Genomic DNA, 15401 nt, shown 5'->3' with positions numbered 1-15401 from the left:
ATCAATAGCGTACAATGACACCTTTGTTTTTAAGCCCTGGAGTTCTAACCCCTTAATATTATTGTTGTGGGGGTCAACAGGCTTTGTTCAGGGAACTATTTAGTCCTTGTTGAGAATGTAGGAGTGTTACTTAAGCCCCCTCGCCTGCCTGCCTGCAGCCCCCTGGCCCGCTCCGGTCCTGTTCCCTCCTTTTGCTTCAGATGAGAAGAACAGAGTGCCGTTTCCTCCTCCATTTCCTCCCTACATGTTCTCACACTCTGCTACACGCACGCACGCACGCACACACAGTACGGTACAGTACAGAGGCTCTCTATAACAAATCAGGCAGCACTGTACTGTTAGTACACTGCTTTGTTTTTACCTCCAGTACTGTACATTCTTTGAAGTCAGTATTGAAGTTGCCCTGGGCTATTGGGTGTAACATAAATCCGAGATAAAGAAAGCAGGGGGGGGAGAAAGGAAGTGTTAACTGTCCCAGCCCTGAATATTTCCATGGTAGTGTCATAATGTACAAAAGAGAAAAGAAGAGGGTCAATGTGGATTACATAGTTTCTCTTTCTCTCGCTCATCCCTCTCTCTCTCATACCTCTCTTGCTGGCTTTCTCTCCCAGAGAAGTGCTCATTTGGCAGCAGAGCAGTCATCATGAATAAGACCGTAGATCGAAGGATGAGGATGAGTAGGTTGCTCGGGCTGAAGAGGTGAGAAGAGGAGAGACGCAGACTGGCGCGCACGCGCACAGAAACACACAGATGTAAACACACGCACAGCCTCAGCCCAGTGGGCGGTAATCCTATTAAGACCCTGCGGTTAGTGACGTCAAGCTCATTTAGCCGCTAACTGAAGGTTAAGAGTCCTCTCCATCCTCCTCTATGAGAGACGAGGGAGAAGGAGAGGGATGGAGTTAAGTCAGAGAGAGTACGAATGAGAGGGGGATAGAAAGAGGACAACGGGGGGGGGGGGGGGGGGCTAGAGAAAGGAGAGGGGACGAGCCCACTGTGCATTCCTGCCTGAGATCATTTGTTTTTCTTAGCGTGAGTAGTGGAGGCGCTCCTTCACTCCTTCCCTGTGGCCTGCCCTGCTTCAATAGAACCGCTTTGTTTCCCCCAACGTAACGTTTCAGCTGGAGCTCTCTCTTCACTCAAATGAGGGTTTTCTTCCCACTGTACTCTCAGTACATGGTACACACAGTACACTCAGTATCACTGTCCCGGGCTGCGTGTTGTTGTGTATGGTCTGATGTGTCAGGGGAAAATGTGTAAAGTCAGACGTGACAAGAGAACACTCTCCTCTCTGTCATCAGACAATGTCTCAAGTGAGGGCTCTCTGTAATGGTTCTGAGTACCAGGGATTGTACATACATTTTCTTCCCCTTTCTCTCTCTGTCTCCGTCTTTATTATTTTGTTCTCTCCCCTTCTCCCTCTCGTCCTCCCTCTCCCAGACTGCGAGCATCTGATCCGGAGGATGCTGGTGCTGGACCCGTCCAAGCGTCTGTCGGTAGCCCAGATCAAGGAGCACAAGTGGATGGCACTGGACGTGCCGGTGCAGAGGCCCATGCTGTACCAGCAGGAGAGCGACCTGGGCGTGGGCGAGTACAGCGAGCAGGTTCTGCGGCTCATGCACAGCCTGGGTATCGACCAACACAAGACAATTGAGGTGAAAGATGACCGAGAGAGATGGCGCCTTGTTTCTTATATAAGGCTCTGGTCAAAAGCAGTGCACTGTAAAGGAAATAGGGGTGCCATTTTAGAACGCAGGCAATATCTACGCTAGCAGAGCCGGCTTTAGCCTTTTGGTGGCCCTAAGCAAGATTTGGTTGGACGGCACCCACCTCGTGGCAAAACAACACTATTTTGAGACCCGGGCTGAGTTCCTTTTTTAGTCGCTTATGTCTGGAACCGGCCCCTACACTAGCAAACTAAAGAGAATGAAGCAATGTGTTATTTTATTTATTTTAGATTTTATTTAACCTGGTAAGCTAGTTGAGAACAAGTTCTCGTTTACAAGTGCGACCTGGCCAAGATAATGCAAAGCAGTGCGACACAAACAACAACACAGTTACACATGGAAGAAACAAGTGTACAGTCAATAACACAATAGAGAAAAGGAAAGTCTATATACAGTATGTGCAAATGGCGTGAGGAGGTAAGGCAATAACTAGGCCATAGTAGTGAAGTAATTACAATTTAGCAAATTAACACTGGAGTGATAGATGAGCAGATGATGATGTGCAAGTAGAAATACTGGTGTTGTGCACGGATTCAAAGTAGTGTGCCAGAGTGAATATTGGCTGTATCTCTTAATCACACCCTATTATGAGTATTGATGTTGGCACAGCTGTGGTCCTCTAGCTCAGCTGGTAAAACATGGCTCTTGCAATGCCAGGATAGTGGGATTCGAACTAGCGACCTTTCACTTACTGGCCCAACGGCTAGGCTACATGCTGCCCTATGTGTAGTGGCTGTTTCAAGAAAACCAAACCATATATTACATTCAGGGTGAGGAACAATCTAACATCAAGTTATAAAATACTGAACTATCCCTTTAAAGATGCACTATGCAGAAATTCTAATAGTTCGCCTTATTTCAGTTTGTGACAAAAACAAGCAAGTGTCGTGTAGAGACTCCATTGTACCATCTAAACCAGTGGTTCCCAACCTTTTTTTGGTTACTGTACCACCAACTGCATTTTGCTCTGTCCAATGTACCCCTGAAGTACTCCCCGCTCGTGCATTTTACCAGCAGGCCTTGAGTCTTCTCAAGTACCCCCTGTGGATAGGCCAAGTACTCCTGGTTGGGAACCACTGATCTAAACCGCTGTGAAATATATTTTTTACCAACAAAAAAAAACTAAACTTAAGTACGGGATGCATAGAAGTGGTGCACATAGAACAAATCTACTGCTTCAATGAGTGACAGATCTATAACTCAGATTTCTATGTGAATTTGGTCGGTCGGGTCTCCCAAAAAGTTACATATTGCAGCTTTAACATGGTTTGTCCCTCCCTGTGTCCAGTCGCTCCAGAACAAGAGTTACAACCACTTTGCTGCTATCTACTACTTGCTGGTGGAGCGTCTCAAATCCCACCGCTGCAGCTTTCCTGTGGAGCAGCGGCTTGACGTACACCAGCGCCGGCCCAGCACCAGCGCCGAGCAGACTGTCGTCAAGGTAACCCCCGCTATCTTCGTCGCCGGTTTTCAGCGCCACAAAGCAGATCTGTCTGTGTGGTGCATTAGTATGGTTGTCTGTGGTCCTAATGATCAAAGACATTTCCATTCACACACCTGGCTTTTCAAAGAACATCATGTATTCATTAATTCATTAATGAAGCGTCTTTTCTCTTCCTTTCGCTGCCATCTTTTTTTCCCCCCTCTATCCATTCAACTTCCTTTTTTTCTCTTCTGTTACCTTTCACCCTCTTCCTCTTTCTTTGATTCACTCTCTATCCATTCCTTTCACCCTCTTCCTCTCTTTCTTTGATTCGCTCTCTATCCATTCCTTTCACCCTCTTTCTTTGATTTGCTCTCTATCCATTCCTTTCACCCTCTTTCTTTGATTCGCTCTCTATCCATTCCTTTCACCCTCTTTCTTTGATTCGCTCTCTATCCATTCCTTTCACCCTCTGTCTTTGATTCGCTCTCTATCCATTCCTTTCACCCTCTTCCTCTCTTTCTTTGATTCTCTCTCCAACTTTTATCCTTAACTCTTTCTCCTGATCTTCTTCCCTCATTCTCTCTCGCTCTCTCTGTACCCCTCCATCTATGTCCCCTACAGCCGAGCGGTGGCTCCCCCCAGGTGGGTCTCTTGCCCCAGGGGGTGCGGGGTCTCCTACGCTCCCCGGCCCTGCCCCAAGCCTCGGCCGAAGCCTTTAACTTCCCGCAGTCGCCTCTTCTGCCTGAGCACAGCTTCATGGTCGAGGACGTGGCCACTCCTAAAGTAAGTCACGACGCCAAACAACATGTAATCTAAGGTTACGAGCTATTCTGAACCACCCTGGCCTGTGGACACCCACTATGTGGAGTGTTATCCAGTTTTCCAGCTGGATACAAACAAATTTACGTTCATATTGAACAAACTCAGGGAGAACCTCCCCTGTTTGAAAACGTTTCAAAAGGTTTTCTCCTACTGAACACGACCCTGTGGTGCACTTATTGCAACTGGGCAGTGGTGACGCTACAGAGGACCGATCCTCCCCCCCCCCCTCCCCCCCCCCCTCCCCCCCAGGCCACCCCAACCCCGACTGGCCACTGCAGTTGAGTTATCCAAGAGGGGACTCTTGTCTGTATTTAATTTAGTTTAGCCCACTCATGCTGCCTTCTCCTTTCCTCCCCAGGGGGCTCTTTGTTCAAGGCTGTCCCCAACGCCCCACAGCCAGGCAGCGAGAGAACAGAGCGTTGCCAGTTTGGCACTCAATAGAACAACAACACAAAATCAGCTGAGGACTGACACAGTCCAGCCCCAATCCCCTCTTACCCCCTTTTATACCTTGTGTGGGAACTTCTAGTTAGTTCCACCTGAGTCTGCATCCTAAATGGCACCCGACTCCCTATTTAGTAGTGCACTACTTTTGACCTGGGCCCTGGTCAGCAGTGGTGCACTATAAAGGGAATATGGTACCATATGGGATGCTGCCTGAGTGATGGATGGTGGTAACTGCGTCACAGTTATGTTATGAAAGAGCTCTGACTCACATTTCACTGAGGTCGGGGCTCCACAGGGAGAGTACATAAGCTGGGACCGTGACGGTGTGTCTGTGTGTTAACCTCGTTCAAATCCCCTGTCCTATTCTGACCCCTCCTGACCTGGACCCGCTGCTAATGCTACTTGGCTGGCCCCCATTCTCTCTTCTGCATCCCAAATGGCGCTCTATTCCCTATATAGTGCACTACATTTGATCAGGTCCCATAGATTCCCTATGGGTCATGGTCAAAAGTAGTGCACTATATAGGGAACAGGGTGCTATTTGAGATGCACTCTGTCTGTGCACCCTGCCCTAGCCACAGCCTGGTTATCAGAGGGGGAATGGAGGGATGGGTCTTGCCCTGTGAGCAGGTCCCCAGAGCCATTAAGGCTTAGGCACTGGGCTGGCTGGGTCTAACAGTAACCGCAAGGCCAGCTGCCCCTCGCTAGTTTACGTAAGCCACTACACTCACTCCCCTCTGTCTGTCTGTCACTGGCTGGAGCCACACATCTGATATGACAGCTGCCAGTTCTTTACAGCTCGGGCACAATCAGAGACCTCTCTCCCTCTCTCACACACACACACTAGGAGCACACACACACTTAGTGTTGGACCATGTGACATCTGCTGTACTCTTGTCCCTGCACGTCTGGATCCAGACTCTCTCCCTTACTCCCCTCCTCCTCCTCCTCTGCTAAGTGTCTGTCTTTATCTGTGCCAGACTGTGACCTTTTCTTCCAGCCTGGCCAGGCTTTAGCATTCGACTTCGCTCCTGACGTCAGCACTCTACGTTGAGCAATCTACCATTCCCCTGCTTTCTGCTGTGTGTTGAACAGCTGCCTTAGTTTTATTCTGACCATTATTTATCACTTTTACAACCAATTTTTTTCTTAACTTAGGAACTATACTTAAAAAATATATATTAACCCTCATTAAAAAATGCTGTGTAACCAGCAGGCTTGCGAGAGATTAAATCAAAATAACGCTCAAGTGTTATCTTGGTGAGGGAACACGGCGTGGCCCCTCAAAAACAAGGAACTAGCCTGATCTCTGCAGCAGGAGCACCAGCAGCAGGAGCACCAGCAGAACACATGACCAGGATGCTGCTTGTTGAGGCCGTTCCCTCTGCCCTCCCTCACTCTTTGAGCCCCTGCTGGCTCTAAGCACTGTAGGGACTAGGAATCAATCCCAAATGGCACCCTGTTACCTATTTTAGTGCACTACTTTTGGTCAAACTAGTGCACTAATAAGGGTATAGTGTGCCTTTTTTCCCCACCTTTATTTAACTAGGCAAGTCAGTTAAGAACAAATTGTTATTTTCAATGACGGCCTAGGAACAGTGGGTTAACTGCCTTGTTCAGGGGGCAGAACGACAGATTTTTACTTTGTCAGCTCGGGGATTCGATCTTGCAACCTTTTCGGTTACTAGTCCAACGCTCTAACCACTAGGCTGCCTGCCGCCCCTTTTGGATGCACATTAGGCACTAGTGCAGTAATAGGCTGGTGTGGCCTGGGTTCATGCAGCCAGCCCCTCTCCGTCCCCAGTGTGTTGAGAAACAGGCAGCATTCCTGGCCTAGCACGCTTCAGGGGACTGGGTTCAGGAATTGTACGAAGCGGCTCTGACTGGAGGAGCCCGGGGTTCTGGTTACCCCGGCAACTCATCCAGATGATCCGTGTCAGCGGGGGGGTGTGTCAGAGAGGCAGACGAGTGTGTGCGTGCGAGTGCGTGAGAGATTTGTGTCAGAGGGAGACATTTGTGTGCGAGAGAGACACTGAGCGAGAGGCGTGTGTGACGAGCGAGCCTGATTGCGTCTGTCTCTGTGGAAGAGTCTCTTGCTGCACTTTCGGCCAAAGCATACTTCCTGTACATGCATACCAGACTTCCTCCCCTCTCCCCTCTTACAGTGTCTGAGCAACGGTGGGGGGGTAGAAAGAAATGGCAGACACATTTGGTTTACTCATCCAGTCCCCAAGCCTTGCAGGATTGTAGGTGCAGAGCTGTCCACTCCAATAACACAAGTGGAGAGAGCCCTCTGGATGTGCACATTAGGGGAAAGCTGCCTGGTCATGAATTAATAGAGGAGCCATTTACCGTGTGTGTGTGTGAGACCGAGGAGGTCCCATTCACGTCATAGTCTCATGCTGCCCCATAGGCATGAAGATAAATGGGGAGAGCAAAGTGTAATGGAAGTGTTTAGGTGAGACCTTGCCTGGGTGCTGGAAACTCACGTTAGCTCCCCAGAGAGAATGCCCTGAGAGTCTGTGTTGGTAACCCAGTTTGAACTCTATAGCGAGTTCCCAAGGACTATGGGATGAAAATTAGCTCTTTTGCAAACAGCTGGCACTTGAGCATTGATGTGGAAAGGGAATTAATGTCCACTGTCCCTGTGAAATACATTTCGTAAATGGATTGCTCCAGCAAACAACTCACTGTGCTTCTCCCGGTCTTTGCCTTTAGGTGAATGGCTGCATGCTGGACCCCCTGCCCCCCACAGTGCTGCGCAAGTCCAGCGCGTCGTCACCCAGTAACATGATGGAGACGTCCATCGACGAGGGCATAGAGACGGAGGAGCCCGACACCGAAGACGACCCCGCCCACCTCTTCTCCGCCTTCCAGACGGCCCGCTTCGGCCAGCGCCGACACACCCTGTCCGAGGTCACTAACCAGCTGGGCCCCGTCATCAACCAAGGTCAGAACTGGACCACGGCTTTGGGACGTTAGAGAATCATATAGGTCATTGGCTAGATAGGGGACATAGGCCTGTGTTCATACGATGGGTTGTTGATCTGCTAAGCCAGAAAGTATTGCGTATGTGAATGGTGAAAATGTGCGCTTCCAGTGCAAATTGTTATTTTAAAGGCACCCCATTTGTTCATAGGTGGATGAATGGATAAATGAATGCGTGGATGGACTGGTTTTATTTATTTATTGTATCTAGCTGAGGCTAGAGGGGTACACTACAAAGCAGGATCAACAGGTTAATAACTGAAATAACTTGATTTTCTGGTTAATTTAAGAAAGCTAAACTTAGTGTGTTTTGGTTATTGAGGCAATTAGACCATGCCCATTTCATGCTTATCTTCTTAAAAAATAAATAGTTATTTCAGAATATTCTGGTAAGTTAACTGGCTAAGTCATTGGTCTTGCTTTGTAGCATACCTCTCAGGAATCTTTCCAGCGACCTTACCCGGCTGTGGCGATTATGGAATTTGGGGTAACGATTAATTGTCATGCAAATGGTCACTGTTATATTCAGAATTATTATATATATATATTTTTTTAGCTTGTAATGCATCTTAATACATTTGAAAATGTAGCTATCACATACCTAATGAATACAAGACAGCTTCAGTGACACCCTTGTCTCTAACTATTGGTTTTGACTGCTTTTGAGCTTTTCGAAATGAAGGGTCTCCACCCAACCATGTCGTTCTGCTCGTAAAATGATTGCTAACTTTACCCACTTCATGTAAAAAAAAATTATAATCATCAAATTCATCCTATTGGGTAAACTATATCTACTTGAATGTAAAGTTGAATCCCCTCTTATCATAACATGACTGTATGAAAAACGATTTTGACAACAACATTTCTTTTTTGTTCACGGTTATTGTCCATAGTGTCGGTTACACGTTTATATGATAATTGTGCCAGGCCTACCTGGAAAAACCTGTGGCCCTAATTAGAGCAATATCCAATACACCGGTAGTACTGTCAATGAACCCTGTACCCTGAACCCTGTATTGCTGTGAACCAACAGGTAAACTGTTCACCATGGGCCACAACCCGTCCCTGGGCAGCGTGGACTCTGACATGGGCTACGACATGGGCTCCTTGCACAGTGACCTGGGTCTGCTGGAGGACGCTCCGTCTCTCAGCGAGGTGGTCCTGGCCAACACCCACAGTTCGGGGCCCCACATGACCCAGGGCCCCTTCATGAGCCAGCGGCCCCCCAACCCCACCATGCAGGGCCTGAGCTCCCAAAGGAGGGAGGCCCACAATCGCTCGCCCATCAGCTTCAGGGAGGGCCGCCGCGCTTCCGACACCTCCCTCACACAAGGTGAGATCCACTGGTTGTCTCTCGATCTTTACTCATCTCCTTCTCCGTCTTCCTGTTTCTTTCACTCCGTCTTTCTCCATCTTTCTCTCTGTCGTCAGCCTCCGTCTCATAAGACACCCGGTGTGACTTTGCTCCAAAGTAGAGCACTATATACACCAGGGAATAGGGGTGTCATTTGCTAAATGAAAAATACAATTGACTTCAGGTCTCCATCTGAGCATCTTGTCCTCCCTCAACCCCTGAACATGAGGCCCCTGAGAGACGCCATCATCAAGGTCTCGGTCTCTAATCATTGCACAGACGACACGACACCCCTGTGAACCGCAGCTCATTCACACCCCTGTACGCATACATTTTCAAGCTGAAATTGGCTCTCATTCTCTTTTATTTTCTTCTCTTTCACCCACCCACTCTGTCTTTCGCTTTTCTCTCTCTCTCTCTCTCTCTCTCTCTCTCTCTCTGATGATTCATTTTGTGAATCAGACTGCGCTTTGAAGGTTTGGCCCACATAGCTCTGTTTTTAATGTTTAATTCCGTAGCAGCAGAAAAAGCACCCTGTAAAGTAACTTAATTAATAGCGCTTAATGTATATACAGGAGGTGTGTGTGTGTGTGTTTCCCCTCCCCCCAGCTGCCTCTTCAGTCTGCACACACGCACAGCAGGAGCTAAGAGTCACCGGAGCCCCACTTCTTTGTAATGGCTGTTTGAAGCGGCTGGGTTCTGCGTGCTGCTGCAAGGAGGAGATGTGGAGAAGCTTCTCAAATCTTTATATAGCCGTATTATTAGGATGAGTCAGGTCCCATGGTTCACGCCATCATGAACAGTCAGCCAGCCTTTTAGGAGCCGGAGATGGATTTTTATTACAATCACCATTACACACACACTGTTACCACCCACCCACCCACACACACACTCATGACGTACATACTCTCTCCCTGCAGGCGGTGAAGGTAGGGCTAGAAGTGATGGCCATGTCATTTCAGTCGGAGATGCAAGGGAACCAGGTTATAACAATTAGTTTGGATGCTATAATCCCAACTCTCTGTTGTCAGGTCTGGTTGCGTTCCGGCAGCATCTCCAGAACCTGGCGCGGACCAAAGGCATCCTAGAGCTGAACAAACAGATGTATGAGCAGATGGGCTCTGGGGAGGACCCATCCTCCATGAGGACCCTGGGGCCCCATGCAAACCTGCAGAACCTGCTGGACCCCAAGCTGCAGGTCAGTACTGGCTCCACAGTGACCGAGAGTGAGATCCCACCCAGCAGCACCACTCCTGACCTCACCAGTGATTAGTTAGCCAGCCAGCCGGTGAATCACAGACCAGGCTGGTTATATAATGATCCGTCCGGACGAAGAGGCCAATTGTCTCCTTGTTGACTGTCAGTCAGCCCCTGGAGCTGCACAGAGTGAATACAGCCATTGTTGAGGTAATACTGCTGCCCATAGCAATGACTGGTGCCCACTGGGCCTTCACTCGCTCAGGGAGCGAGAGAAAGAGGGAGAGTGAGGTTAGAGGGAAAGTGTTGTGCCTGTGAGAGAGAAAGGCAATCGAGTTATCTTAGAAGTAACTGTGTGACTGACTGAAACTGAATCGCCAAATCTGGGAAGTAGAATGTACCGGCTGCCGCTTGTAAACGGGCAACAACAATGAGTCAATTGAATGGCCGCTAAGACGGACAGAGAGAGGGCACGATCCATCTGTGAATCGGTACATCCATCTCCCTTGCCCTAGAACAGTGCGTCCTGTGGTTGCTGCGTGTCAACACAAGGCCTGTGTGTGTGGTTGGTTGGTTGGTTGTGGTGGTATATACACAGAGGCTTAGTCTGTGACTCAAATGGCACCCTAGCCATTTGGTGCTCTGCTTTTGACCAGGGCTCTGGGCGAAAATAGTGCACTAATAGGGATTGGGAATAGGTGCCATTTGGGACAAAGCCCTAGTGGTCGAAAGGGCTTATTGGCAGCATGCCTGTCTGTCCACAAGGTCCCTATAGTTGTTTCCCACACAATCACTATACACAGTCAGCAACAACATTAAAACAACAACAGCAACACACTGGCCCTGTATACAAGAGTGGCAATGACTTCATTACTCAGTGGAGCTGTGTGAGTGTGTGTTTTTTATATCTTTATGTTTGAAGCCTGAAATGTGGCAAAAGGTCGCAAAGTTCAAGGGGGCCGAATTCTTTCGCAAGGCACTGTATATGTTTTCAAAATGCATACTGCATCCAGCTTTACGTTGCAAAGTGGTGGGTGATGTGCTGATAGCCTGCCTACCGTTGCCTATGCACTTGAATGGCGAATTGGAAGGCGTGCTTCAATTACCAGTTGAATAATAAAAATAGTAGCTCTTTTTTAATCATGGCGATCAAAACTGTTTTTAACATGCGATTGCATATAGAATTATTGTGCAATGACTGGGCTTATAAAAGCATGCTTCACTCCAGCAGCAACGTGCTTGAGGAACCGCAGCAGCAGGTCTAGTGCTGTCTGACAAGTGATATTCCGCTCAAAATAGGCTGTGTATGCTGTGCTCGTGTGATAAATTGCGACTAACGAAAATGCACACTCCCAAATGAATTCCCCTAAATGTAGCAAATTAACCTAAAGACCGATAAGCATGACGGTCAAATGTATTTCCATTGACTGAATAAAAAGCAATCTTTTACAACGGGATTGTTTTTTTCCCCCTCCGGGTAAATTTGGTCGCCAACAATTTGATCTGCTTTTCGTCTGTAACCCAGTGAGATTGTGAGTGTAACCTCCTCTGAACTCTTCTGTGTGTATTATGCGTTTCAGGGAGAGGCATCCAAGCACGAGGATAACTTGGCTTTATACCAGGGTGGTGCCCAACCTCTACTGTCCCGAAGACAAAGTCTCGAGACGCAATATCTCACACACAGACTACAGGTACTACACCATTCAATCTGTCTTATACTGTATGTATCTCAAATATTTATTAAAGGAGTAATCAATTACAATTAAACAATGACTAATAAAATGTTAGTTTGTCTGCATCACTGTAAGATTTTCTCAATTTCACTGTCATTTTATACCTATCAATGATTATGGATGGCACATTTTGAGACTGGTAAGATAGTTATTGAATCCCTCATATGTCCCTCTCTCTCCGTTACAGAAAGCTAGTGTCATGGCTAATGTGAGTCCTGCTAGCTGCCAGCTCTTCTGTAAGGAGAATCCTCGGAGTCTAGAGCAACAGCTGCAGGAGCATAGGTACATTATTAGCTATCAAACAGATCCCACCGACTTCTTGTTTTCCTGGTTGTCTCTATAACCTATATCGCTTTATCTTCAGGTTGCACCAGAAGAGGATGTACCTCCAGAAGCAGACACACCTCCAAACCTACTTCAACCAGATGCAGATAGTAGAGGGTTCCTATCCAGGGGACCCAGGGGCCCCTCCACAGCAGCTGGGGGCAATGGGTGGGGCCCACAAGCAGCAGGGCAGCTCCCAGTCCTCCCCTCCCTACACCCAGGCCCTCAGCCCCCTCATGGAGCCCAGCAACAACCTGGTCTACGACACATACCTGGCCCACCACTACCCCCACCCTCACTCCCACCTCAGCCCAGTACTCATGCCCCCCGGCCTGGCCGGCCAGCTGCAGAATCACCCCCCCGAGGCCCTGGGCTACAGCTACCAGCTGTGTGACCAGCAGGGACAGTTTCACTCCCCTCAAGAAGCACTTTATCCAGAACAATACGAGTTCCCCCTGGAGCCCGGGCAGCCACACCCGCCTGGCCCAGGAGAGGCACCTGTGGCCGGGTACGAGGGGCTGGCACTCCCCGCCGAACTCCAGGACTCCTTTCTGGACAGCGAGATGATGGAGACTGTAGACTCGCAGCACGGCTTCGTACTGGTGAACTGAAGCCGGTGGAACTGTGGGGAGAAAGCGGTATTACCGACAGTTGAAAACCTACACAGCATTATGTCGTAGATATGATGGAGAGGAGATGGGGGTCAAGGTACATGGGAAAGTGTTTTTTTTTTTTTTTGTATCAATGAATACTATTTTTGTTGTGGTGAACCGACCTCAGAACCTTTCTACCAAAATCATCCCCATCTCCCTTCTTCCCACTCCTCTGTTCCCATCAGCCCTATGCTAGGACCCAGGCCTGGTGGTTGCCTGGGCGATAAGGGCGTGCCAGCATGGCTGGCTGGCTGGGTATATGTGGATGGATGTTGCCATGATGGGAGGTGTCACGTGTGAAGTGATATCGCTCCACAGGAACACAAATTGCCTCAAAGCTGACAGCAGCCGCAGCAGCCTCGTCGAGAAGAGCTGGACTTAGCACAGTTTGGTCGTTTGGAAGACATGCACAATGGAACTTGGCTTACCGAAAGCACAATCCAAACGACAACCATGCTATTTTGTATTGAAATAGGACAAGAACTCTCAAAGACACATTGCGTGTTTGACATAGTAAAACAGGAAACGAACAAGAGACAAAGTAATGAATTAATGCGCGCATGATAAGTGCAGTGTTCGTCAATATTTTATCGTGGCAATATTGAAGCAATATATCCATCTGGGACTAGGGAGCCGCACGGGCAACTTCCTCACCAGAAAGTCGTACTTTAATGTGACGTTTCTCGGGAGAATTCCAGTATGATGACTCACAGCCAACATCCACAGTGACAGCTCATCACCGCGTAGACAGCGATGACGTAATCGGGAGATAATCCCCCCCACCAATCCCATCGAAGCAGATAAAAGGGAAGAGAGAAATGCATAAACAGTACTCTAATCTATATTTAATGAAGAGAAACATGATTTATGTTCACGTTCCTTATAAATGGGGTAGTTATATCCAACGAACCACACATCAGTTTGGGAAGCCCTTCACTAGCCGCTAAAAGGAATAAGTTAAGTCCCATCAAATCAGTTTGCTGCACTAGTGTTAGGTGAGGGTTTTTATCTCCAGATCTTGTCCTTATACCTTCTGGGATGTGCAGCTGATGTGGGCCTAACCGTGTTGAGGTAGAAAATGTCTAATCATGATTCTGTGGTGTAATATACCTAAATAACTACTGGGTTTCTGAAGGAATGTGTTTCTCTAACCTAAAGGTTGCTGTAGAAAAAATATATATAATGAGATGAAGGAAAAGACAAATGTAAGAACGGAACATTAGTCACACAACACTGGATTAATTGTGTCAAGTTTCACAATGGCTCTCTCACAGCAAGCTTAGAATGAACACTTCACTTTTGAATCTACTTGAAGCATACAGGTCTCTGATGAAGACATAGAACTCTACTTTTCATGAAATAGGATGAAAAACAGAAGTGGTCGAGGTCCGAGGCAAAGTCTGCTTCTCAAAATGGCAGCCTATTCCCTACATAGTTACACTGCTTTTGAGGGCTGCCATTTGGGACACTACCATAGACTAGACTACAGGATTGTCTGTGGAAGCTGAATTACTGGAGCACTTTTACAAGATAAAAAAAGGAAATATAGCGAAAGCGAGGTGGTGGTGGTGGTAGTCAGAATGGTGTTTAGCCTAGTCTGCTGCTTCCCCGGGAGACTAAAACAAAAGCGAGGGAACCATTCACTCTCTGTTATCCCAATAAATGGACACAAAACATTTGGTTCTATCAAAGAAAGAGCAGAGAATAACACTATTGGTTGTTCATTGTGCTTTGGGGGAAAAAAAATTGGGGTTTAGAGACTTGAGTGCTCTCAAGATGCAACAAATATTGTGTTGAGTGTGAATAGTGTTCAGTGTGCCTTTTTTTACTTGTTTTGTTGAAGATTAGAGTATTTTAGCGTTTTATTTATAGTTTTAATTCCCGTTATGTTTTTATTTTGGGGTATCCTTTCCGGAAATAAGTAGACCCAGGTTTTTACAAAGGTACGAAACCAAAGTCCCCTCAGACGTTTCCCAGTCCAACCACACCATGTGGAGTTAGGAGCTTCTTGGTTTTAGCTTCTTGACAGTGCTTTTTTTGGTCCATCAGTATATGCCATTTTAAAAAAGTATTATAGCAATATTTCTAAGTAATAGTTGAAGATGTAAAGAAAATAATTAAGATTAGGAGTGGATGTGTTTCAGTATCATAATTTCACTTCCTGCTGACAAATGCCTGTCTTTAGAAAATCCAATTTTATATTTACCTTCATTGATGTTGACCACACATAAGCTAACTTGCTGTTGAGATTAAAAAAAGGTTTCTCGAACAACGTGCGTGTGAGTATTTCTTCATCTACTTTTTTCCCAAAATAATCTGACTACGCAGATATTGCGTTGGATCCAATGATGAATTTATTTATGGCCATGGTTGAATAATAGGCACTGTCATTCCCCAAAACACAGCTCACTATTTCAGATTCCATTACAACAGCCCAAATAGAGACATCAGCGGATCTTCTATTGTACCAGTATAACCTGTGTAGGCGTGAAGTAATGAACTGGATGGGTGAATCACACGTAGCCCTTTTATAATAAACAGTTGAGTCACACAGTACATGAGCCTGAAATCGTTTCAGCTAAAATATCCAAGGTCTCCATTGTCAGTTATTAATAACACTTCATTACCCAAACTCGGTTCAACATCCAAATTGATCGGTAATGTGGCATGGGTTTTGTAAAAACACTCTTAACCGATGGCCATGTGGCGTCCATTATGGTGTTGATAAAT

General features: G+C 47.2%; 1 protein-coding gene across 1 annotated transcript in view; it reads left to right on the top strand.

Moving 5' to 3' along the window:
* The window catches only part of sik2b (salt-inducible kinase 2b), a 62978-nt gene extending 48038 nt beyond the window's left edge, over positions 1 to 14940 (top strand). The window contains exons 7-15 of the mRNA XM_020502698.2: positions 1441 to 1655; positions 3016 to 3168; positions 3775 to 3936; positions 7141 to 7372; positions 8444 to 8743; positions 9796 to 9962; positions 11542 to 11652; positions 11882 to 11976; positions 12059 to 14940. Coding sequence (XP_020358287.1) covers positions 1441 to 1655; positions 3016 to 3168; positions 3775 to 3936; positions 7141 to 7372; positions 8444 to 8743; positions 9796 to 9962; positions 11542 to 11652; positions 11882 to 11976; positions 12059 to 12629 — 2006 coding nt within the window. The 3' untranslated portion in view covers positions 12630 to 14940. The remainder of the gene's footprint in view (positions 1 to 1440; positions 1656 to 3015; positions 3169 to 3774; positions 3937 to 7140; positions 7373 to 8443; positions 8744 to 9795; positions 9963 to 11541; positions 11653 to 11881; positions 11977 to 12058) is intronic.
* Positions 14941 to 15401: the final 461 nt, after the last annotated feature.

The sequence above is a fragment of the Oncorhynchus kisutch genome, linkage group LG15 (assembly GCF_002021735.2).
Source record: "Oncorhynchus kisutch isolate 150728-3 linkage group LG15, Okis_V2, whole genome shotgun sequence".
Lineage (NCBI taxonomy): Eukaryota > Metazoa > Chordata > Actinopteri > Salmoniformes > Salmonidae > Oncorhynchus > Oncorhynchus kisutch.
Note: the sequence above shows the minus strand (reverse complement) of the source record. Positions and strands in the feature narration are given on the sequence as shown.